The sequence below is a fragment of the Melospiza melodia genome, chromosome 6 (genome assembly GCF_035770615.1).
Source record: "Melospiza melodia melodia isolate bMelMel2 chromosome 6, bMelMel2.pri, whole genome shotgun sequence".
NCBI classification, from domain to species: domain Eukaryota; kingdom Metazoa; phylum Chordata; class Aves; order Passeriformes; family Passerellidae; genus Melospiza; species Melospiza melodia.
In genome coordinates this window covers 73,016,731-73,041,505 of record NC_086199.1, presented here as the reverse complement: position 1 = coordinate 73,041,505, position 24,775 = coordinate 73,016,731, and the positions used below count along the sequence as shown (strand labels likewise).

At 34.7% G+C, this 24,775-nt stretch overlaps 1 protein-coding gene across 5 annotated transcripts in view; it reads left to right on the top strand.

Annotated features, from left to right (window-relative positions):
• Positions 1 to 24,775, top strand: part of UBR1 (ubiquitin protein ligase E3 component n-recognin 1) — a 56,958-nt gene that overhangs the window by 18,197 nt on the left and 13,986 nt on the right. For 3 of the 5 annotated variants that reach the window (XR_010028088.1, XM_063159122.1, XM_063159121.1), the window contains exons 9-35: positions 751 to 858; positions 1,302 to 1,390; positions 2,089 to 2,187; positions 2,875 to 3,032; positions 3,683 to 3,782; positions 4,056 to 4,184; positions 4,401 to 4,581; positions 5,438 to 5,499; positions 5,715 to 5,825; positions 6,791 to 6,856; positions 6,966 to 7,067; positions 7,689 to 7,752; positions 8,166 to 8,290; positions 9,211 to 9,263; positions 10,247 to 10,349; positions 10,882 to 10,930; positions 12,440 to 12,594; positions 13,487 to 13,586; positions 15,253 to 15,362; positions 16,011 to 16,100; positions 17,665 to 17,852; positions 17,969 to 18,174; positions 18,965 to 19,058; positions 21,033 to 21,185; positions 21,611 to 21,708; positions 22,287 to 22,380; positions 23,796 to 23,944. Coding sequence is in view for 4 of the 5 variants with exons in the window: in XM_063159122.1 (XP_063015192.1) it covers positions 751 to 858; positions 1,302 to 1,390; positions 2,089 to 2,187; positions 2,875 to 3,032; positions 3,683 to 3,782; positions 4,056 to 4,184; positions 4,401 to 4,581; positions 5,438 to 5,499; positions 5,715 to 5,825; positions 6,791 to 6,856; positions 6,966 to 7,067; positions 7,689 to 7,752; positions 8,166 to 8,290; positions 9,211 to 9,263; positions 10,247 to 10,349; positions 10,882 to 10,930; positions 12,440 to 12,594; positions 13,487 to 13,586; positions 15,253 to 15,362; positions 16,011 to 16,100; positions 17,665 to 17,852; positions 17,969 to 18,174; positions 18,965 to 19,058; positions 21,033 to 21,185; positions 21,611 to 21,708; positions 22,287 to 22,380; positions 23,796 to 23,944 (3,036 nt within the window). In the remaining variant the exon portion in view is untranslated. The remainder of the gene's footprint in view (positions 1 to 750; positions 859 to 1,301; positions 1,391 to 2,088; positions 2,188 to 2,874; positions 3,033 to 3,682; positions 3,783 to 4,055; positions 4,185 to 4,400; positions 4,582 to 5,437; positions 5,500 to 5,714; positions 5,826 to 6,790; positions 6,857 to 6,965; positions 7,068 to 7,688; positions 7,753 to 8,165; positions 8,291 to 9,210; positions 9,264 to 10,246; positions 10,350 to 10,881; positions 10,931 to 12,439; positions 12,595 to 13,486; positions 13,587 to 15,252; positions 15,363 to 16,010; positions 16,101 to 17,664; positions 17,853 to 17,968; positions 18,175 to 18,964; positions 19,059 to 21,032; positions 21,186 to 21,610; positions 21,709 to 22,286; positions 22,381 to 23,795; positions 23,945 to 24,775) is intronic. The other 2 variants (XM_063159124.1, XM_063159123.1) reach the window with 1 other exon arrangement.

Genomic DNA, 24,775 nt, shown 5'->3' with positions numbered 1-24,775 from the left:
TTAGAAGAGTCTCTAAGTACAAAGATTGAAGTCAAACATTCCTGTCCTTCTGGATTATATACACAGAGGCTTTATGACCCTGATGTTCCATACTCAGCTGGAACCTTTGCATGGTCAGGTGGTTCCTGTTCTTCTCATGGTTTTGTTTCAAGTGGTAGAACATGGATCAAGAAACATTTAATAATGTTTATTTCCAAGTTGTCAGGAATTTGATTCATGACTCTTCACTTTTCCTTTTCAAATTAGTAACATAAGGCCTCATTTTGGAACATTAAAAACCCGAGGTTGACTGCGATATGTTGATCTCCAAAACTGCTTCAAGTACTGTATCTACTGATAGGTGCAGGAAAATACTAAAGAATTTCTGAAATTCTACAAAAGACTGACTTTCAAGGCCTGAGGCAGTGACCAGCAGAAACTTGCCTAGTCCTGAGCATTTCTATGCTGACATAGTAAAGGCTTCTTGTGGATCTGCTTTGCAAAGCTGTCTCAGTTATTTTCATTTTAAAATACTCTTCTGCATCACAGGATTTATTAAATTAGGTAGGCAAGAATAATAGGAAAAAATTAGTGAGGCAAAGCGTCTATGGAAGTATATTCATTGAGAAAAAATGTTAAAAGTAATTCTTACTTAAGCGCCTTCTTTTTTTCTTCTTTTAAGTAATAGATTTATGTAATTGTAAATTTCTTGTGTCATATAATTTAATTATTGAAACATTCTTGTACAAATGAGTAGTTTCATCCCTACAGGTGACTTTCGCCAGATCTTTTGTCAAATATGTCTCAAGGAAGAAGCTGGATCTGAAAAGCCCTGCTTTATAAGCAAGTTGATGCTATGGGATGCAAGGCTTCATAAAGGTTTGTTTATCCATGTTGCTAAAAATGAAAGATTTGTCAAATTAATTTTTCACGTGTGTGACATATAGATAAATGTGAGTGCTATGCATTACAGTTCTTTTTTTTTTATTGCAGTTTTTATACAGCTTCAATTTTTACAGCTGAGCTAACTTATATTTGGGATATGTATTTGCCACCTCAATTTGTCCTGCTTTATGTATCTTGAAAGATCTTTTTACAAAATGCAACCTGACCCTGAGTGACTTGATTACTTGATGTTTTAAATACAAACCAATAAATGTCAAAACCCAAAAGTAATTAATAACTGTGTTCGTATGCTTCATAACCATTTCAAGACTTTCAATGATTCTTTTTAATCATAGTTTAGTAATTGGTTCCTGTTTTTCCACAAAATGTGCATCTTAGTACAACAATGTGACGTGCATTGTATTGGCTCTTCGCAGGGGCGAGGAAGGTTCTTCATGAACTTATCTTCAGTAGTTTTTTCATGGAAATGGAATACAAAAAACTTTTTGCTGTTGAATTTGTGAAGGTAAATGCTTTGATTTTTATGCTATGAATTTGTACTAACTTTATGAAATTTCCCCCCAAACTGAAAATTGTTTCAGTATAAATAGGGAATTTTAAACGAGCAGAACCTCAATAACTGTCTCAGCCTTTATTGGAGTGCAGTTAATTAAGTCCCATATCACTGGTTTGTTCCTTAGAATATGCTTGTTTGATTGCCATATTGTTATTGTTCTGTGTATATTTTGAAATGCCAGATGAACTGCAACTGAAATTGGCCTTTCTTTTTGAAAATTCGATACAATAAATGAGAAATATACAAAACATAAAACAAAGTGTGTTTTGTTTTAGGGTGATACTTTTTAATTCTGATAAAGATGATTGATACTTTTTGATTTTCTCTGGACTGAAACAAAGCAAACAAAGACTTGCATTACTCATTGCACATGTCTTTTACAGACGGTTGTTGAACTATCCATGCAGTTCATTGCAAGAAATAATTCTGTTTGCAATCTGACAAATCAGTTACATTTGTGCTTATCTTCAGTATTAAGGCAGTGGGGGCCATACTGACTTGCTTTGGTGCATTGAGGATATTGTGCTGTTTTTTTGGATGTGATTCTATTAGGCGGGAGAGACACACTGAGATGTAATTCTTGTGAATAAAAAAGTAAACAGTTTTGCTAGCATTTGTTTAACGTCCCCAATACTCTCTTTTTCTAGTATTACAAGGCATTGCAAAAGGAATACATCAGTGATGATCATGACAGAGTTCTCTCTGTGACAGCGCTCTCAGTTCAGATGTTCACTGTACCTACTCTGGTATGTACAGCTTGGCTCTGCTGGAGGTGTAAAATAAGTTGGAGAATTGCTAGTAGTACCACCTTTGCAGATTGTTGTGTTTGGCAGGGAGACTTTAGCATTGCTGAGTTGAATATGAATGATTTTGAGATTTGTGAAAGCCAATATGAAAGCAGGAGCTTGAGTTGATGTGAAAATTCATTACAGAACATAGAGGGAATGCAAATAAGTATAAGTTCCTGGCACATTGTACTCTGCATTAACTTTGTGTATTTATTTACTGCTCACATTTACCTGTCTATGTGACTTTCAAAACAGGGCAAGGGGGTAAAAAATGGTTAAGTGTCTTCTTGTGGGGGTGAAATATGGGGAGGAAGTATATCTATAACTTTTAAAAGTTATATGTTTCTTAGCTGAAGTACTAATGCAAAAATTCTTTTCTACATGATCTTTCTAGGAAAAAAATGGCATATCCATTATATAGATGCTGTCAGAGTTGAACAAACATACGTAGTTGTTGAACAAACTTTGTAGTTGATAGCAGTTGTGTTCCTGTGCAATAAATACTGTGGGAGTTTTTTTTATTTTGTGCTCTTTGCAAATGCTTCAAAGAATTTTTAATGAGGAAGAGAGGGATTCAAAGGAAAAATACTTTGATGATAACATTAACAAAAACAGGAAGAAAAACATTTCACTTTGTTCTTGCAGGCCCGACATCTGATTGAAGAGCGAAATGTAATCACCATCATTACAGAGACACTCCTAGAAGTGCTTCCAGAGTACCTAGACAAAAATGACAAGTTCAACTTCCAAGGTTACAGTCAGGACAAACTGAACCGGGTATATTCAGTAATATTTGACCTCAGGTAAGTGTAAGGCTGAGAAGCTAGAGCAGTTCAAAAATACTGGTAGCATGATGAGGTGTTTCAGTGCAGAGTCTGATGATTAAACTGCTTTAAAACCAAAGCCAAACCCCTCAAAAAACATACATGATATCTTAACGTTTTCTTTTCAATGGAAATTTAAAATTTTAAAATACTGAAATTACATTCTGTAAAAACATTTTTGATTTTCAATTATCAAATTGCATATAATATTTACATTAATAAATAAAATCTATCTACTCTAAGACAGTATGGGACATTTATCTCTCATTTGCTGCTATTCTAGGAAAGCTGTATAATCCTTATCTGCATAGGGTTTTCTATTTTACTGGTACCAAATTGCTCTAATAAAGTGAGTAATGTTTATTACTCTGTTTATTACACCCCAAACACCTTGGAATTAAAAAAAAACCTGTTAATTTCTAGTGATGGAGTCACACCAAGGTATTAGTAGTTCTAGTATTTGGGAAAATTTTCTGAGTACTTTAAGATGAAGAAGTGATGAAATTTGATTATGTAATTGATGGTATTAAAACAATTTAATTTCAACAACTCTTGACGTACAAGCATAAGAGAAGTCTGAGCGAAGTATGAAAATTTTTTCTTTTTTTTTTTTTTTTTTTTTGGGACAGGTATATCTTAGTCAGCAAACCTACAGTATGGACAGACCATCTGAGGGAGCGTTTTTTAGAAGGATTTGTTTCCTTCCTAAGGATTCTAACTTGCATGCAGGTACAATATATTTAAAGAATTTCTTTCTGATATCCTGTTGTAAAGTGATTACAGCTCCTCTTTTTCCCATAATATTATAATGGATGTAAACATGCAATTACACTGTTGAATTCTTCAGTCCCTGTTTTGGGTGGGTGAAGAAGACATGTTTATACAAGTAATACTCATCAGATTTAGTTACATATGTTTTATCTTTTGACTGTGGAATTTTCTGTTGTATTAAGCCTGTGATCACTGATTTAGACAAAGTATTTTGTGGGATTTCTATTTCAGGGAATGGAGGAGATAAAAAGACAGATTGGTCAGCACATTGAGGTAGACCCTGACTGGGAAGCAGCTATTGCCATACAGATGCAGCTCAAGAACATTCTTTTGATGTTCCAGGAGTGGTGTGCCTGTGATGTAAGTATATAAATTTTCTGTGATTCTTGCCTGTATACCTTTTTGGAATCTTCCTGACAGCTTTTGAAATAGCAGCTTTTAGAAAAGCTCACAATTGTTCAGTATAGTTTTCCACAAAAAAATTGGTCTGAAAGAATTAATCTGGGTGTGACAAAGAGAGAAAGGAAGGACTGTAGGATTTTTTTTTTTTTATTCTGCATGTATTTTTAATTCTAGGAAGAGCTGCTGCTCAGGTCTTACAGAGAATGCCATAAAGCTGTGATGAGGTGCAGCACAAACGGCCGCTCTCGGGAGAAGACAGTGTTTCACTTATGTGGCCATACCCTGGAGAGCAGACCTTACAGAGTGTCTGCAGATCCTGTCAGCATACATTTGCCACTGTCTAGGACTCTTGCTGGTAAGTGATCTGTTTTGATTGCTGTTTAAACCATGCTTGTCATCCATCTCTGGTTCTTTACTCCAGAAAACATTTGGGTTAAGTGCTTCGCAGATGAGTTGGTCTCTGACTTAGTGACATTCTCATGATGAGGAAGACATGTTCCCCATATGTGCCACTAATGGAAAGTTTTTCTCAAAAAACATTACCATGGAGATTGAAGGATGTCTTTTTAAATGGAAAACAGAGAAGTCAGTCACGAAGGAAAAAAATTTCTTGTTAATGAGATCCTTAGTTCTCTCTGCAGTGTTTCTTGTTCTATCTCCTTTATTTAAATGAATGTCCATTATTATTTATCTTGAATTTAGTTTCCAACCATATATATCTTAGGATGGTTAAAATGTTCCTCCTGAAAGACATATTTTGCACAATGCCAGGACAGGCTTCCAGTCAGAATACAATCACTGCTTTCTATAGAATACAAATGAAATCATATGCTATTATTAAGCTGTAGATTCTTTATCACATCATTGGATACCATCCGTTAATCCTTGTAATATTGAAATTAATTTAATACTGATATATGATTCAAATATGAAATAAAAAATTTATTTATTGTATATTATATAGCATCTCAATTTGGATGGTGTTCACTCATTCATTTAGTGTAAATTTATTAATGAAATAATGGTTTGTAAGCCTAGTAAGAACTGTTGTGATTAAAAAAAGGAAAGTATGAAGTCTTTCCTAAACAAACTTAGACTTTTTTTTTCTATAATTCTCTGAATTGTAAATGATTTAGCTGACATTTAGAAAGAGTTGGAGAACCTTCACTGATTTTGGTTTATTTTCTGATTTTTCTTCCTTGGTTTTGTAGGTCTTCATGTACGATTAAGCAAGACCGGAGCCATCTCAAGATTGCACGAGTTTGTTTCTCCTGTAAGATACTTCTTTTTTTTCTCCAAATGCTTTTATGATTTATACTCTGGAAAGAAAAAAGCCTCAAGCTATATCCTCTAACCTTCATGACACACATACAAGTTATTTTTCAGCTGTCAATACATCTCTGTTCTTTAAACTTACACTTTTAAAACCACTGGCAGATTTATTCTGAGGGTTTTTTTTAAATTTATTTTTCCTTTTTTAAATTCTAGGAAGAATTTCAAGTGGAGCTGCTAGTAGAATATCCTTTGCGGTGTCTTGTCCTGGTTGCACAGGTTGCTGCAGAGATGTGGAGGAGGAATGGGCTCTCCCTGATAAGCCAGGTACTCCCTGCAGTGTTCAGTGCTGAGCTGATCCCCTAGGTGTTTGTTGCTCAGTAATGCTGCCAGGGGTTCATCCAGTGCAGAGAGAGGTCATGGGGTCACTCCTACAGTAAATAGAAAGTTTCTGGGTGGAAATTTAGGTCACATGGTTTTATTTCTATCTTCAGCAATAGCTTACCTCCTTGTCTTAGAGTCATAGCAGAGATGAAAATACTCCTCTTTCTTCTACTCTGTCAAATAGTATAATGTTGCTGATGTCTACTTGTAAGCTACTTTCAGATCCCATAATCACTGCCAAAGTACTTGTTGAACTCTTGCTTATAGCATAAAAAGTTAGAAGTTCCTCATGGTGTATGGACATTATTATATACCGAAGTGAAACTATTAGTCTCACACTAAACATTTGACAGCCCTATAGCTAAACATACAAACATTTTCTAATACTTGTGACTTCTGTTGCAAGAGTAAAGGTAGAGTCTGCCCTCGCATTTACCTCCTTTGGCTTCACTTTGGGGTGGTTTTGGTTTTGTTGTCTGGTTTTATTGGTTGTTTGGTTTTGGGTGGGGGATTTTTTGTTTGGGGGTTTTTTGTCTGTTTTTATTCCCTTTGATGGCAGAAGTTCTCAACTAACCTTGCACAATACCCTTTGATGAAATCAAAGTAAATCTTGGTAAACCCCTGCAGAATTATCTTTCTGAGAACTGGGGTAGGAGAAGGAGGATGTTTTGATTTAACTCCAATGGCTGCTTCTGAATTATGTCCTCTTGGAAGGGGGTGTGAAGTATGGCATAGACTTTTTCTGGATAAGTGAAAAAACATTTTTCACTTCCATTAAAGTACATATTTATTTTGAAAGAAATGTGGACTTTCTTTTACTCAGTAAAGATGTGGTACAGTTTGAAAGGCCTCAGAGATTAACTGATGTACATTACTTTATATCTCTCTCTTGTTTTTGCGTTTCTTAGGTGTTCTATTATCAAGATGTTAAATGCAGAGAAGAGATGTATGATAAAGACATCATCATGCTCCAGGTACAATGTTCTGAATCACTGCATACTTGTCATTTTAAAAAGTTCAGTTTAGTTTTCATTGATTTTGAAATAGCAAGTGATGTTCATATTAATTTGGGTTTTTTGATAGATAGGTGCATCTCTTATGGATCCAAACCAGTTTCTCCTGCTGATACTGCAGAGATATGAGCTTGCTGATGCTTTCAAAAAGATCAAACCCACCAAAGATCAGGTAAGTAGCAAATTTTTCTGCTGTTTAATTTGTCAGCTTTGAGTATATGAAACATCAGTAAGAAAAACTAGCTACTGTTGAAAACTGCATTTTTAAGGCCACACTACAAGTCAGTAAACACAGGAGCTTGTGGTTAGGTAAATATTTTGGAATTTGTAGAGACTTCCTCAAAATTAGCAAGCAAGTTTTGCCCCTTTTGGACCTTTATTTTGGGTCTATAGAGACTTGTCTCCACAGGGAATCTACCACAATCCATGTAAATGACTTTGCTATAGCATTTCTATTCTCTTAAGCCATGTTATGTGCTTTTATTCTGGTTGGAAGTTTCTGGGGTTGTTATGCTTCTTCTTGTGGCTTGAACTTTGATGTAACCCTTCATTTGGGATACATTTTTTAGCTGTTTCTTTTCTTGCGTGTGAATCTTGCACTTCAGTTGCTGTATAATATCTCCTCTGCCAGAGCAGACACTTTTTCCAGCTTGTTAGAATGGAAATTTCTTCCTAAAGTACAATATTTTATCAGTATAGTAGATATGAAGGCTGAGCTCAGTGTCATTTGGTGGATGGATTTTCTTGCACTTCTGTTTTTGTTTTTTTAACCTGATTTCTCTCATTCTTGCAGGATTTGATTAAGCAATATAATGTTTTAATAGAAGAGATGCTACAGATTCTCATCTATGTTGTGGGTATGTTTCATTTCTCTGTGTTGTTGTAGTAATGGAGGATTGCTTTGACAGAGCAGGCTTGATGATTTTGTTAGACATAGTATAGAGAGGATACTGAGGAATATCTCTTTTAAATAGATGATTCAGTATCACAACTGTTTGTGAGATGGAAACAATAGGAGTTGGACAGTGAAAAAAGCTGTTAGATAGCTTTGTAATTGATGTTAAAGTAGAATATGAAGAGAGTCCATCTCGACCCATGTTGTTAGGAATCTAGGCTGAGAATCATTTTTACTCAGACACTTGGGACAGGCTTCTGACAAATGCAAGCTTATACAATGAAATATCCCAACAATACCATTATGGTGAAAAATTCAATTTCACTTCATACCTGTCATATTTGCCATTCCTCTCCTTTTGGTTCATTCTGACAGGGGAAAGATATGTGCCTGGAATCAGTAATGTGACAAAAGAGGATGTAATAATGAGAGAAATCATCCATCTCTTGTGCATTGAACCAATGGCTCACAGTGCAATTACCAAGTCCTTGCCTGAAAACGTGAGTCCTGATTTATTTACTTTTTTTTCCTTGATTTACTTTTTTTTGTTTTATGTCTTTCTTCTTTAGCTTTCATATCCTTATATGGAAGCATTTCTAATATAAAGCTTAAATGTGGGTTTGAGAATTACAAAATGGCATGCCAAAGAGGCTTACACACCTTACTGATGTAAAGGTAAATGTCATAGATTCAAGTATGGGCTGATCTGGAAAGGCTTGTATGGGAATTACACTTTTTGTTTAAGAGGTGAATTTTTTCTAGAATATTCAACTGTAGTTCTCCTAGGTTCAAAAATAAACGTGAAATTTTCTGGTTTGGCCCTGTAGGGTGATGGAGCTGGATTCCATTCTGGCCTGCATACCACTGATAAATTTAAGCTGTAATTTTGATGACTTAAACCTGTGCAGATCCATTTGAAGTCAAGTATTGTTCATGTCTATTTGAAAACAAAGACTTCTTGACATCCCATTACAATTGTGGAAGATTGAAGCAAAGGCAAAGGATGTGGATTAGATTTTATAGTCTGGAAATGTTCAGGGCCAGCAATCAATGCAAAACCCCTAAATTTTTGTTGTAAATGAAATAGCCTTAAATGTTATCATAGTATCCACAGTCACTGTTTAAAATATCTAAACCTCTTTTATTCCCTTTGTTAAGGTTGGGTGAGCATTGACCTGTTTCTAGAGATCAGCTCTGTTATTAATGAAGTTCTACATTATTAAGTGGAAGTATGATGTCTCTTTGATACTTCCTTGGAAAATGCTAGTTATTAATATCTGCTTTCTGATTAACAGCGGGCAAAAGATAATAGTTCATGAATTAGGGAATTATCTAAATTTGTCTATTTTTGTTACACATAGCATAATACTGAAGATACTTGACTCATTATATGTTTATCCCAAACTAAATTTTTTACCAGGAGAACAATGAAACTGGCTTGGAGAATGTAATTGATAAAGTGGCTACATTCAAGTAAGTTCTTAATGTTGTTTTATAAATAGCTTGAAAGTGAAATAAAATTTCTTAAATATGTTTGGGTTAAACAATATGAACAACTGTCTCTGTTCAGCTTATATTTTGCTATCTTGAAGTAAATATATTTGCAAATATGCTTAGGAAAGAACAGTGTGTGAATATCCTACACTGCTGCTCTTTCTTTCCCTTTGCCACCCTCTTTCTTCAAATTTGGGTTGAGGAGTCTTGGGAGTTCAGTAATCTCAAGTCCAAGTGGGAGAATCTTTGAAAGTTCATTTTTTTTCCTAAGATAGAAATTTAAGAAGTCATTGTACCTTTGACAATCACTATCTAGTAACTGTTATGTTACTTAGTTGCTAATTTTCTGCAACTTACCCTTTTTTCTGGAAATTAATTTAATATTTAAATATATATGTTTGTGTGTATGCAAGTATAGAGAAATAGATTGTAGTTGAGCAAAACCAGTGCAAATGTCTGCTACTTTTGTGAGAAAAATGTCTTATTTTAGTATACCTTATTTTAAATTTCATGTGGTTTGCTTGTTCATGTTCAGTTAAGAGCAACTGTAAGTGTACCTGGGAATCTTACTTGGGAAATTATATGAACAGTTAAAAAAATCTCACCGGCTGGAAAGCAGCAAGTATTACTTGTTTTATACTTTGGTTAAAGAAAGGATTGAATTTTATGCAGCAATATCCAATGTCTGAAATTCTAAGCCACACAGTTAAAAAGAATTTTTAGAGGCTATTCGGTGTGCTTTAGATGGTATAGACTAGAAATATTTTGCTGCTGAATTGTTTACTCCTGTAAATCCTGTATTGGAAATTTAAGGGTCCTAACTGTGCTCACTCTCTGCTTTTAATAAATTAGTGAGTAGCCATTATAATTCCTTCTTCTTTAGAAAACAAATTGTGTTTGCCTTTAAAGATGTGCTGAATGTATATTAATAATCTGTATATTATGAAATATTTCTCTGTAAGGAAACCGGGTGTCTCTGGTCATGGAGTTTATGAACTGAAAGATGAATGTTTGAAGGAATTCAATATGTTCTTTTATCACTACACTAAGACCCAGCACAGCAAGGTAAGCAGTGTAAGATTCACTCTAAAAGGTTAAAAAAATAGTACATACTTATCAGTATTTAAAGAATTTTGCTGAATTAATGCAATCTAAAGAAATTGGTTCAGTAAAGAGTGTCTGCACCTACCTTTGAAACTAAATGTTCCATGAAATTAAAGTTTTCAATACAAATCTAGATGGTGTGGTTTGCATTTGTGTTTCCTTTTTGGCACCTTGTGTATTTACTCTGTTATCCCATTTTGATCTCGGCATAGAGAGTTAAGAATTACCTTTGTACTGGGAACCCCCAAATTTTGTTTTTATAACTCTTACTGAGGAAGCAAATATGTCCAATTATTTATCTTTACTACAAATTTAAATTCAAAACATAATGTTAAACATGTTTCAGACAAAATTCTAGTTCACAACCAGGAATTTACTGGTATCTCTATGTATCTCATCATATTTCTAGTGTAGGGTTTCTCATAATTTCATTAATCTCATGATTGTGTACTTCTATAGAGGGGCTGATACAGCAACACTCCTTTTTCTGTAGGCTGAACATACACAAAAGAAAAGAAGAAAACAAGAAAACCGAGATGAAGGTAAAATTCTAAAATTAATGATTCAACAAATGTGCTAATTGGTAGTGTATGTAGTTGTAGGTATATACTGAGCTTTGGGAGATGTCTTGTGACTTCACAGTGGATAGGTGAGTTCATATTAAATTTGTTGTGATTTGTAGTAATTGTCATTAATTAGCACCTGGCATTTCTTTTGGTTTTTTCTTTATCATGGACAGGAATTCTGGAATTTTAGTTTACATTTAGGGAAATAAACATGGCACTGTACCTATTGAAAAACCCATGATCTCAGAAATTTTATGGTGGAGTAACTAAGAGGCAAAAGTTGTGGTGTTTTTTGTGAGCAGTTTCTTTAGACAATATTAAGACATAATAGTGGCATGTAGAGAAGGTTGCCACAGGAAATAATGCTCATATCCATTCTGTAATATGAGAATGAGACTTAACTTTTAGAAATAATTTTTATAAGCTATGAATACATAAAACAATGAACCCCTGTGTTTCTATTGTAACACAAATATTGTTTCCCTTTTGCATTTACATTTACCCATTCAAGTCACAAGCATTTAATTGAGTTGATTTGAGAAAGACATCATAAGCTGAACAAATAAATACAGTGAACAATTTAATAAACTCAACTTTGCTCCTTCCCCTTTCAATCTGGCAGGGGAATTATTTTGTGGAAATTAAAAAAATGTGGTTATTTAGATGTAATTGTCAGAGACTCATGTAATTGGACAGTATGGTTCCAAAATACCAAGGTATCTGTTTACCCTGATTTGTGTTCTCCTGAGGCTGCATTTATTGTTGCAGGTACTTCCTGTGTATTCTTTTATGTGGCTATGTTGTCTTTGTCAGTAACTTCATTCAGCCAAAATTGTCTACAGAATGGTGGTTTCAGAAACAGTGCATTCACAGAAGTCCTCTGAAAAAAGGCAATCTGAAAATAGGCATCCAGGTACCTGAAGAAGACTGGAGTCAGTGGTTCCTGGTAGGGAGAGGTTGTGGCATTAAATGAGGTGCTGTCAGTAGATGCCAAGATTCCACATCAGAGTTCCAGTATTAAGTCAGCAAATGTACATAACCAGAAATGACTGGAATGCCAGTAGCAGAAAAAATTTAGAGCTCCATGCATGTAATATTGTGGTGTGGGACACTACAGTCTGGAAACTTCACTCCTCAGTTTTGTTTAATTACTTGAAAACCTTTTATCTGATGCAAAGCACAAACTCTACATTTAATAGTGAGACATAAATCAGGCAGTTCAGAGTGTTAAAAATTTGTGTTTACAGATGTAACTAATACTTGTGATTGATTAACTTAGCTTGTACATGTTTTTTATGTAAGGACTTACCAGAAGTACTCTAGTTTTGCCAAAGATGAAAGTTGACTTAGGCACACAATCGTGTTTGAGCATGGTTTTACTCATTTAAAGGTCCAGTTTTTCTTTCACTGAAATGGATATGTTTGTGCTCTCTACTTCTGGGTGGGATGTCAGTCCATTGATATGTTTGCACACCTGTTTTCTAGCATTGCCACCACCTCCTCCTCCAGACTTCAGTCCTGCATTCAGCAACGTGGTGAGGATTCTGAACTGCGATGTCATGATGCACATCCTGCGCACCCTCCTGCAGAGGGCAGTGGAGCTGGAAACCCACTTGTGGACTGAGGCCATGGTCCAAATGGTAGGCTTAGCCTTGGTCATCTTCCCATGGTCCCTCCTGTGCTGACTGCTTATGAGAAGACCAAAATATGTAAAGATTAACTTGGAATGATTTTGTCCCCAAACCTGTTTTTATAAATCTTACTGGCAAAGAAAATATTTTTGTTATTAATTATCTATCTCTCCTGTAAAATAGAAACATGATGCATAATAGTATTAAAGTTTTCTATTTTACTTTCCTCCCTGTGTGGCCTCATTGCTGAAGCTGTTTCAATATGTAATCCTCCCTGCCTCATATTTTTACTGCAAGTTAATGAGTAACTGTTTGATAATTGGAATTCCTTCATTTTTTGAGCTGCAGAGTCTCCAAATACATGAGGCCTCTTTGGGGCCTCAGTCATGAAATAATAGAATTTTTGTAAGTATTTAAACATTTAATTTTACTGCAGTGGCTTGAGTCTTTTAAAACATTGTTGAGATGTTCTTTGGAGGCGATTTTTTGTTTGTTTATTTTAGCAGGGTTGTTTTTTTAACATTTATAGAATTAGGACCTCAAATTATAGACAGTCTGAATTAATCAGTTTTGTTAGAATGTATAGATTGTTTAATTGCCTTGCCAGTCCTGCTAATCTTTGGATTATGGAATTAGCCAAATACAGATTTTGTATCAGCAGACGGACAAGATTTCACATATTACTAATATAAAAGCATGTGCAAGCTGATGAATTTTAGTGCAACTAATATGCAGTAAATTTGCATTGTGCTTTTTTTATTTCACTTTCCATGTATGATCTCTGTATTTTCATGTGTTTTATCATTGTGTAATACAGAACCATATTAAGCATCCTAATCTTTTATGCCAGTTTTCCATATCTTAAACATTGAATGAGACTTACTATTTTTCTTTTTTTCAGGTTCTTCATCTTCTTTCTTTAGGGTTACTAGAAGAGAAGCAGCAGTTACAGAAGTCTCCTGAAGAAGAAGTAACCTTTGATTTTTATCACAAAGCAACACGTATGTTTCATTTTCTTTAAAACACAGAGTAAATTAGACTAACTTGATCTTTTAAGGACTCAAATAAACTAGAAGAAATTATTCAGTGATTTAGTCAGAAAGGTTTTATTTTATGCTATATAATTAAAACTTGGTAATTTAACTTTTTTAATAATTAGGAAACCAGGTTTGGACTAGCTTCCTCTGTTCCCAGTTGTCAGGTGGATTGAAGAGGATATGTGCTTCTCTTCCTGGGAAAGAAATGAAAAGTAGTTCTAGTGTTACTTAATTGAAAGTGTTTTTTCCTTCACAAGAACTGCATTGAAATGGAAACTAAGAACTCTTTGAAAAATGGCAGTGGATTTAAGTGAACTGTGTCCACCTTTGGTTCTCTCGAGCTGTACAATTAGTGATTTGCTTGGAAGTTAATCTTTTACTAGGGTAATGAAAATAGAAACAGAACGTAGTGGCTCTGGATTGTACCCTTTTCTCTCTATTGAGCATTTCTTAATATTACATTCAGGACTACTCTGTGGGAGTTGGAATCTGCATTTTCTAAATAATCTTCCATCTTCTCTAGAGCTTCTGCTTCACTGTGTAAAAATAAATTTTAAAAATCCATTATCAAGCTAAACATAACTGTCATTTGTGAGATGCAACAGAGATAAGAATTGTGAAGTCATAGAATCATAGAATTGTTCATATTAGAAAAGACCTCCAAGATCATTGAGTCCAAATGTTAAGTCAGTACTGCCAAGTGCACCACTAAACCATGTTCCTAAACACCATATCTATGTATATTTCAAATACCTTCTACAAGAATAAACACATAAAACTACTGAAGTCCCTTTATTTAGTTCTTTAAAAATTTTGTGTTTGAAAAGCACTCCCAATGCACTTTATTTTTAATTTTTTTCTTATTGTTGAGAAAGAAGTGTCATCATACTGAAAGTGTTAAGAAGCTTCATGTCAACTATAGGAATACAATAGAAGTAATAATTATAACTGAGATGCTAGAGAAGGCTTTGCTAGCTTTAGTTTTGCATAACCAGAAAAATCAAATCCTGATTTACATGAAAGGGATGCAAAAATAATCAGTATTTTTGTAACAAAGCTCTTATCGAGACACAATTCATTAAAAGTTAGTTTCTTTAGCAATGTATTTGTCTCCCTACTAAAAATTTAAAATTAATTCTGTATGGTAAGTGCTGCAAAAGAAATATCTTTGAACAGAATGGTCTCCATTTTAAAGCATTCTTTTGTTAGAGAAGAGCCTAGAATACTATGGACTCTCACCAAGTTGTGAGGAAGAAAATAATTACTGTAATTACAATAGCTTTTGTGATTAGAAGTAAACGTGTACACACTAAGCTGTTAGCAAACACAGGTAAGCTCTAAAGAGCTTTACTGCTTCCTCCTGAAGTGAAAGGTGATTCTTTTTTAAGCAGACATTAAGCAAAGATTTTCTAAAGCAGAAATAATTGATCTACAAGGGGATAAATTATACTATACATAACTGGAATAAACAGATGAAACTGTAACCAAAATGTAACTACACAGTTTGTGTTCATGTATGTATATTATATAGTCAGCAATATTTAAAGGCATGTCCATGGCTGTAAGTACATTAAAGTGTTAGGCCTTTTTTTTTCCCTGAATGCCCTTTTCTATTTTTCTCTTTGTAAAGGAATGGGAAGCTCAGCCTTGAATGCTGTGAACGTGTTAATGCTTGTGGAGAAATTGAAGAGAGTTCCCCAGTTAGAGGCACAGAAGGACACAGTCAATTGGATACTGCAGGTACGCAAAGGAGAGATAAGTATAAGCTGATTTCAGTTGTGTAGAAAGTTAATGTGAAAGATGTTATGATTCCTATATACAGTTCCTACATATAATCTGTTTACAGCTGCAGTGATTTCTTGAGAAGTTTAATCTGTTGCAACATTGTACTTGCTACTTGTACTATGAAGTATTGGATTAATTTTTGCTTAGGTAACTCATTCCAGTAATGACATTTTTACACACATTCCTTATATATCTGTTGCACAGTGACAGCAAATAATGAGTAAGGGAGTGTTCTGGCAGTGCACATAGAGTCTTGGGTTTTTCTGTAATTTAGGAGTTTTGAGTGGTTGAATCCATTTGAAAATCTGAAAATAATGTGAAACGAAATACCAAGAGTTTTAATCCTGTCCATCATAGAATGGATTGAGTTGGAAGGGACCTTAAAAGTAATGTAGCTCAAAGCCTCTGCCATGGGTAGGGACACCTTCCAACAGACCAGAGTGCCTACAAGTCCAGGCTGGACTTGAACACTTCCAGCATCCACAAATTCTCTGGGCAGCCTGTTGCAGTGCTTATATATTGTAACATTGGAAATGTATTAATTTACATTGTTATAAGAGCCAAATTGTGTTTTATTTTTAACATCTGAGTTTCTGTTTTCAGATGTTTGACATGGTGAAGAGATTGAGAGAAAAGTCTAGTTTGGCAACAGTAGGAGCTACATCAGGCTCAGAAGCTACAAAAGGTGATGAGGTAATAATAAAAATAAAGCTTCAGTAGAAGCCTTGTATTTAAATGTTTTGAATAGCTATTTTCAGTGATGTGTCTAAATTTATTGTTGCCTAAAATGATAATTTTTCAAAAAACTGATCTGTGATATGTTGTGTGCAGCTAGGGTTGAGTTTCCAAGATTAATATTTTTAGTACATGAAATTTGTGCTAAACATGTCTCATGGAATTATTAGCAGCTATTGTGAGAGGCTGTACTTCTGAGTTAAATGAAGCAATTGACGGGACCGAAGGAAATAATCTGTGCTCATCTTTCCATTTCTTGTCTTTGTGAATTGACCACCTTTTTTTTTATACTGTCACTGCACAATAATTAGAAATGCAAATCCACTTTAGATGATGTCTTGTAGTTTATGTTATCTGTCAAGAGGTTAATGTCCTTTGTCCTGATTGTATAAATGCATGAGCCTTAAGCAGTTATTCTGACTGTCAGTTTCTTCGCCCTTCCCTCCAAATAAATCCTGAATATAGTGGTCAAATGACACAATGAAATGGAGATTTCAAAGATGACTTGAGCCCTAAGGAGTTGCTGTGTTTTCAATTGACATTGGAACAGAAAGGAAGAATCTGATTACCCTTAGGCAGTAGGTGAAGACAGACTGGTTTGCTCTTAGACATTTTGTTTGGCCTTAGCTTGCTGCCAAGCAATCTCGTGGCTGGTCATTGCATGCCTAGTTCTGAACTTACCACACAGCATATGCCATGTCTCTTTTTTCAGGCAGGTGTCATATGGGATTTGGTAAGGTACCAAACAAAATACAGTAGTCCATAAGAAATTAATCTCTTTCAGTTCTACTTGTGGAGCAAGTTGTTTGATTTCCTGGAAAAGTCATGGTACTGTGAATGGAAACCTTGTGTATAACGTTACATTTGTCCCTTAAGTAATTGGATAGGAAGAGTTAGGTTCTATATGTTTTAATAAAGTCTATCTGTGTTTTTTGAATTCTGGATTTCTAAAGCATAGAAATTCTTTTTTTATGGTTTCTGAAAATATGATACAAGAGTAAATGTTGGAAGAACAATAGCTTTCCAGTGTACCATAAAGAATAATGAAAATACAATAGACAGATGTATAAAATGCTGACACATTTTGTTGTGTCATGGATAGGCAGTTCAAGATGAAATTTTCTTCAGTTTCTGTAAGGAAGATACTGAATACTCAGTAGGGTTTCACTTATAGGGAGAATAACAGAACTCTGGAGAAAACTTTGATGTACACCTCACTAAAATTTCTTAAGAACAGACAAGTACCTAATTGAAATGACTCAGAGATTTTTGATCTTATCTTTGGACTAGGGATTGTAGTAGTGACCTTTTCTAGACCACAAAAGTCTGTCCAGTCAACATGTAAAGATTTGAGTTCTGTTCATTTCTGTTTCAGATAGCAGTTAACTTTTTTCCCCTCATTCAAGTGTTGTCAGTTAAGGGAATTTGATGTCGGTGGTTAAAATGCCTATACTGGGGAAAGAGTCTTCTCATTTTTTGATGTTCTTAGTTGCCTGTGATTTCTTTATTCTCTTACTGTAAGACACAGAGCACTCAGGATAAAGAGAAAGCTGAGCGGAAGAGGAAGGCGGAAGCAGCGAGGTTGCACCGTCAGAAGATAATGGCCCAGATGTCTGCCCTGCAAAGGAATTTCATTGAAACCCACAAGCTCCTGTATGAAAACACACTGGAGACCCAGGGGAAAGATGATGCTATTATGGAAGAAGAAAGGTAAGAGAAAACAGACGTACTTGTAGTCTATGACCTTGTTAGATGTCAGGAAGAACTCAGTTCATTTAGAAAATCCAGCTGGTTATTTTATATCTTTGTCACTTCTGGTCTTACAGCACCTCTTCAGCAATTGATTACTCCAGAATTGCTTTGGGTCCCAAACGAGGTCCATCTGTCGTTGAGAAGGAAGTTTTGACCTGTATTCTTTGTCAGGAGGAACAGGAAGTAAAGTTTGAAAGTGCTGCCATGGTATTATCTGCCTGTGTGCAGAAGTCAACTGCCTTAACTCAGAATAGGAGCAGAATTCTTGAACTCTCAGGAGGTATGAGATTTTTTCTTCTCTTATAGTAAAAGCACTTCTGTACCTGGAGCTCAAACTCCTTCAACAGCTAAACTCTTTTCTTTGATCAGGTTGCTAATTGGCTTACTGTACTTAAGAAAAATGGATGCAAACTTCTAAATTGCTTTAAAATTCATGTCAAATTTAAATGAGAAGTATATGAAGATTTAGGTTTGTTGGTGAGGGAAATCAGAAAATGCTTTGATCTCACAAGACTTATTAAAACATGTAGATTTAGTGAGAGTAGTTAGTTTGGAGAAAAGCTAAGACTGTTTACAGTTCTGTTTATTCAAGTACAAGTGCAAATTTTCCCAATATGGAGGAAATAAATTAATGTTATCAGAGGCCAGTATGCCAACCTGAAAAGGGTTAGGGTGTTTGATTTGGTTTGGGTATTTTTTCCTCTTATATGTCCAGGAAATAATAAAAACAACAATATAAAGAATGATAAAAATCTAAGCAAGGATCACATGATCACAGATCTGTTCCAGTGCAGAAGCACCCTTTTTTCTTCCTAACCAATTTGAAATTTGACATCTTTTTCTTTATATGGAGAACCTTCAGTAGTTGAATTGGGTATTTCTTGTCATTGCTCTGCTGCATGATTGGTCTGGAAAAGTTAGCCAAGTGAAGCTTTAGTATGACTGTGCAAACTGTAGGAAAATAAGATCTGAAGGTTCATGTTCTGTATATATTGTTGTTGATTTCTGTTCATACTGATGGGAAGTTACATTACTGTTCATTCCATAATTTTTCTGCTGTGTGTTTCTAGATACACTAGATCCTCTCTTCATGCACCCTGACTTACCTTGTGGGACCCACACAGGGAGCTGTGGTCATGTAATGCATGCAGCCTGCTGGCAGAAGTAAGGATGTGTCTTTGCTGCCTTTTAATGGTTTTTAATTAATCTGTTTTCCAAATCACCTTAAGAGTACACTGAAAACAAGGTACAGTAAGTGGATATTTAATTAAGGGATCAAAATTTTTTGTACTCGTCTAAAGATCAAATATGGAACAAGAGATGTTTTGACTTGATGAAGATAATCATTGTCAAAAGTTTTAGGGCCTTTTGTGACACAGAGAAGAATTTATAAGGACTTATTAATTTATGCAAATATAAACAATGTAGTAAAATTGGTCAAGAGTAAGAAACTATATTGAGTAGGTTTACTTTTAGCAACAGTACTCTACAAGTTTCTCTCCAGGTCAATACTTCAAGGGTGAAACTGATCTGTTCTAGTGAGTGTTTAGAAGAGATTCTAGCATCTAGAACAGAATATGAGGAATATCAGTGGTTAAATCTTGTGACTCCTCCCATATCAGCAAAGAAACTCTTAATGAAAAGTAAGGGTGTAGAATTGATGCAATTGCTGTAGACTTGATTGGATTTCTGTGGTTTGAGGGACCCACAATTCAGACCAAGTGTTTTGGATTTGAATGGAACCTGGACATTAAAAGACAGAGGTTCCTGGCTTGTGGGATACAATCATCCTATGTTTCACTCCACATAGGTCTGGCAAGTCTAAACTATGTAAGCAGTGTGAGGAAATAATAGAAATAATCCCACTGAAATATTATCAACAGATAAGAGGTGGGTCATGCAATCACAAGCTAATCTTGTAACTGTCTCTTTATACATATGACATATGTTATAAACACTCTCATGAGGTTTGTTGTTTGTACTTGCACCATTTTACTTTAAAAAATCTTACTAAACTTCTAGTGTTTACCATTCCCTTTTTACATTCAATATGTGTGTATACTGCTGGTTTTTACAATAAAACATCAGTACAGAGTAAGTAGGTGCACATACTTAAAATGAAACTCAGGTGTGTTCCTTGGGTATAACACATCTGCTCTTGGCAGATCCATCTACATCTGCATAGATCTAAGTTGTGCAACATTGGAGCTCAGTTCCTTTGCTCTTTTTAAGAGAAGATGACTTGCTGTATGGGTTAATGGGATTAAAATGAACAACAGGCTCTTCACATACAGTATGGCACAGAAGGTTTGAGTATAGTCTTTTATTTAGTACATAATAGACATTCTAACTTACTAATATTCCTCCAAACTATGCCTGCCATACCTTTCTATGTGCAGCCTACAAGTGCTGGAAATCCTCTAAAACAGAATAAGTCAAAATGAGTGGAATATCCTTGTAGTTGCCATGTATGAGCAAGAGGAGTTGCTTGCAAAAACATAGTTGTGTGAGTGTGGCTAAAATCAATGTATGGGTTTTCGTTTATAACAAAATACTTTCCATATATTCTATATTCATTAGAATTTCTGCAGATGTCAGTGCACATACACTTTCTCTTCTCACATAAATGGAATTTTATTTTATTTATGATACATGGTTTAAAGCAAAAAAAAAAAAAAAAAGTAGTTATTACCTTGGTGTGGAAGTTAGAAAATTTCATATTTCTCTCTAAGATCCTACTTACTTGATCTGAACATTAAGACTGAATTTGTATCCAGAGAAGAAGATTTAAATGTTTGATGTTTTTGTTCCCATAAATACCAATGAGACAATAATGACATTTGAAAGCTTACTTGCATCCACTGAGGGGGCAAAAATCTTAATGAAGTTTGTAAGGGTAATATAAGTGAGGGAAACTTGCCATCATTTTCCCAGTAGTGACACACCACGCATTTTTGCATTAATTCATCTGTGTGCTCAAAGGTTTTATTATTTTCCCATCCAGGCATGTAGAAGAGTTACAAATCAAAGGAAAAGACTCCTTTGTTGCCTTGGATAAATGTTTACTGTACAATTATGCTTGAACCTTTGTGTTCATGTTGCTTTTGAGCCATTCTCCTTTCCTTTTTAATGTTGTAGGTACTTTGAAGCAATACAGCTGAACTTCCGACAACGTCTGCACGTTGAACAGATATTTGACCTGGAGAATGGAGAATATCTTTGTCCCCTTTGCAAATCTCTGTGCAATACTGTGATTCCTATTGTTCCACTGCGGGCTCAAAAAATAAACAGGTGAAATACCAGATTGGTTAACCTCTACTTTAAAAAAAAAAAAAAAAAAAAAAAAGGAAATATTATAGGGCTGATCAGCTTTTCAAATTTTTGGAAGAAAAACTTCAAAAAAACTCATCTGTATAAAATACTGCATATCTTCTTATTGATTGCTTAGCCAAATATACATCTTTTGGCAGTAAATACTTTATTTTTTATAAAACATTTTTGAGTTGCCTAATTTTTGAAGCTGAAATCAAATGAGAAAGTACCTAGACCTAGTATTTAGCCTTATGCTTCATTTTGTTTGCTCAAAATTTCTGAAGCCAGTAAAACTGACCTAATACTGTTTGGATGGGTTTGGATCTAATTGTGTCCTCTGCTTTTTAAGTTAAGGTGATTCTTTAAATGTTAAAGTAAAACCTGCTTTCTATTTTTTTTTTCAGTGAGGATGCAGAGGCAGTAGCTCAAATCCTGTCCCTAGCTAGGTGGCTGGAGATTGTCACAGTCAGGATATCAGGCTACAGTGTGAAAAATGCTAAAGGTTTGTTATCTTAATTTTTAAGCTATTCTGTGGGATAGACATCAGTGCATGTCTTAACTAATACCAGTAGAAAACTTCAAATAAAGAATTGAGTTTTGCTCTCAATCAAGACAGTATCAAATAAAGCTGGGGATAAAAGTTATTGCCCTTTCTGAGTTGATATCTTGATTTCAGTCCCCTCACCAATTTTCTGGCTTTTGTTAATTATTTTCCATCTTTCCTTTGGAAAAAAAGGCGCACTTGGAGAGGATGCCAACAGACTAATGCTCATGGTTAATAAACTTTTATATGGACTGTGAGGTAGTAAAAAAGAGAACAACTAAATTATAAAGGACAAAATGAAAGTAGGTATGAGTATTGAGAAAACAGGAGGCACAGAGAGTCTAGTGTTTTGGGGAATAGAGGCAAAAGTTATTTAAAGGAGGAATCGTGGAATATAGTCTAGCTTGTGAGGTATGTTTGCAATTATTTTCAAATCAGTTTCAAATAAAAACACTACTCCCTTTTTTTTTGACTGCTTAAAAACTGTAGCAGCTTCTTTGCTTTTTAATGCAGATGTATTTTTTTTTTCCTGTTAGGAGAGAAACAAAGTCTTCCACCTTTCACCAACAAGGGAACGGGGAACTCAGCTTTGGAATTCCATTCCATCCTTAGTTTTGGAGTTCAGTCGTCGTAAGTGTTACTAGCAGTGTTCTCTGCATTATATTAATTTTCCCTTCAATATCTCAGGTATACTTCAGAATGTGTATTGAAGGAAAGCTGTGCTTTGTTTGGTCTTACTAATTATTTTCCGTAAGCATTCACTGAATATTGAATCTGTGAGGAGCTAGGTGGACCTTTTGGTCAAGTCCAGTCTGGTACTTCTTATGTTCTTGGTACAAAGCTAGAAGCCTGGAATCTTCTAATCTACAATTCCAGTGATTTGGGTTACTTGCTGTGCCTGTAGGCATGTTATTTATTGTTTGTCTGCCTTGATTTTTCTGCCATGCATCTGTTTTGGGCATGGATTTCAGGTGGTTTTGGACATGATAATGGGATGGGGATCACTTAGAGGGATAGGGCTCTTGTCTTGTTCTGTTTCTCTTCTATTCTAAATTAAACTCAATGCCAACATTGAGTTTATTTGAGACAGCAATTGGTGATCATGTTCCACATTACTAATTGTAACACTAAGCACGTTCAATTCCTGTGGGCAAAAGCATTTGCCCACTAAAACAGAATGAATGGTAGATGCTTATCAAGTGAACTCAGCTGTCCCTTATCTCTTTTTAAATCATGCTGTAAGTACTCTGCTACTTCAGGCTGTCATCAAAGCTATGCAAAATACCCATGTGTATCTTTTATTTGTAAAAAAATAAAAAAATGTTCTGTTGTCAGAAACCTGAATCAAATTTTTTCTTGATAACTGATCTTCATGGGAAAGATTCTGTAGTTTAAAGTTAAATAGTGTTGTTTAAGTGTGAACCTGGCTAAACCCCAGATATTTGGCTACAATTGTTTTGTCCATAGAGATACAGAGAATTAATATGGATGTCATATATTTCTATTAGAAAATCCTATGTATGACTTGGACAAAAACCCACAAGCCATTAAAACTGCTAAACACTTGTTTACATAAAACTACATTTACAGAAACTAACCTGATGTAATTAGGAAAGAGCTTAAGTGCTAAAAAATGTGTTTAAAAACACACTTGAAAGGTCTTCCATTTTTAGCACCTTACTATTTTCACTTCAGGACTTAAAATTACTGTTTCTTACAATGTTTATTTTCATCATATTTTACTTTAAAATGTTTGCATTTTTCTAATATGAATTATAATGTCATACACAGAAATAATATCTTCCAGCCTGGCAGCTCTTAATCTCTCAATTTGTAAAGTCTTTTTTGTCAAAGTCCTTGGTTTACTACTGAAAACTAGGGATTTTTTTTTCATCTCTGTCCAGACAAAGGGTCTTTGTTCTCAATATTTCTTTCATAAATAACTGTCCTGGTTTGGACTTAGACTTTGCTAGTGATTGATTAACCAGTAAGTAGTTATCACTATTAATAATTGAGACTGAAATTTTCTCATGTTGGTTTTGCAGAGCCAAGTACTCAAGCAGTATCAAAGAGATGCTTATTCTCTTTGCCACCACCATTTACAGAGTTGGGCTCAAAGTTGCTCCAAATGAAGCTGATTCCCGGATTCCTATGATGACCTGGAGCACTTGTGCTTTTACCATCCAGTGTATAGGTAAAGTATAATTTCAGCTTATTCCTTCTCATTAATTTAAAATGTTACAGTTGCTTGATTGTTTAATTTTATACAATGTGATTGTACAAATAATAGTTCTGCATAAGTACAAGCCATATGTAATAGTATAGCGAATTAAATTATATGTAATTACATATGTAAGAGCAGAATTATTATCTATAAACCAATAGAAATAGTAGGATGTTGTTCTTACATAGTAGCTCATGAAATATGGTATGGAATGCCAACATTGAATTTAATTTGAGACAGCAGTTAGTGATCATGTTCCACATTACTAATTGTAACACTAAGCATGTTCAATTAATATTTTCAGGTTGTTAAAGATCATTGACTTGCAGGCATCTCCTACACTAAATGTCCAATAGCTGTGAAATAGTACTCTGTCTCCTTATTTGGTTTTATCTGTATTATTTAAAAAATTTTCATGGGATTTGTAGAAGAAAGTCCCTTGTATTCTGAAACTGCGAAGTAGATACCTGGTAGAAAAAGAAACAAAAAACCCACCAAAAAAACTACCAAACATTCTCTGCCATGAATCTCTCAAGGCAAAAAAATTAGCAGAAAAAAATTTTCATTTTGTGGGATAATTTTATTTTGTTTCTGTACTACATACACAATTAAGTTTGTGTAATGAACATGAAGCTGTGGATAAATCTGTAGATGCTTCCAGATAGGGAAAAAAGCAAGATCTAGGTCTAAAATGCATGATGAAGGGATTGAGAACATAATTGTACATGTCCATACATGTGATTTGTCAACTCTACCAAGTATTTCTTGATGCAGATGTAGAAGTACAAGTTTAGTCTACCT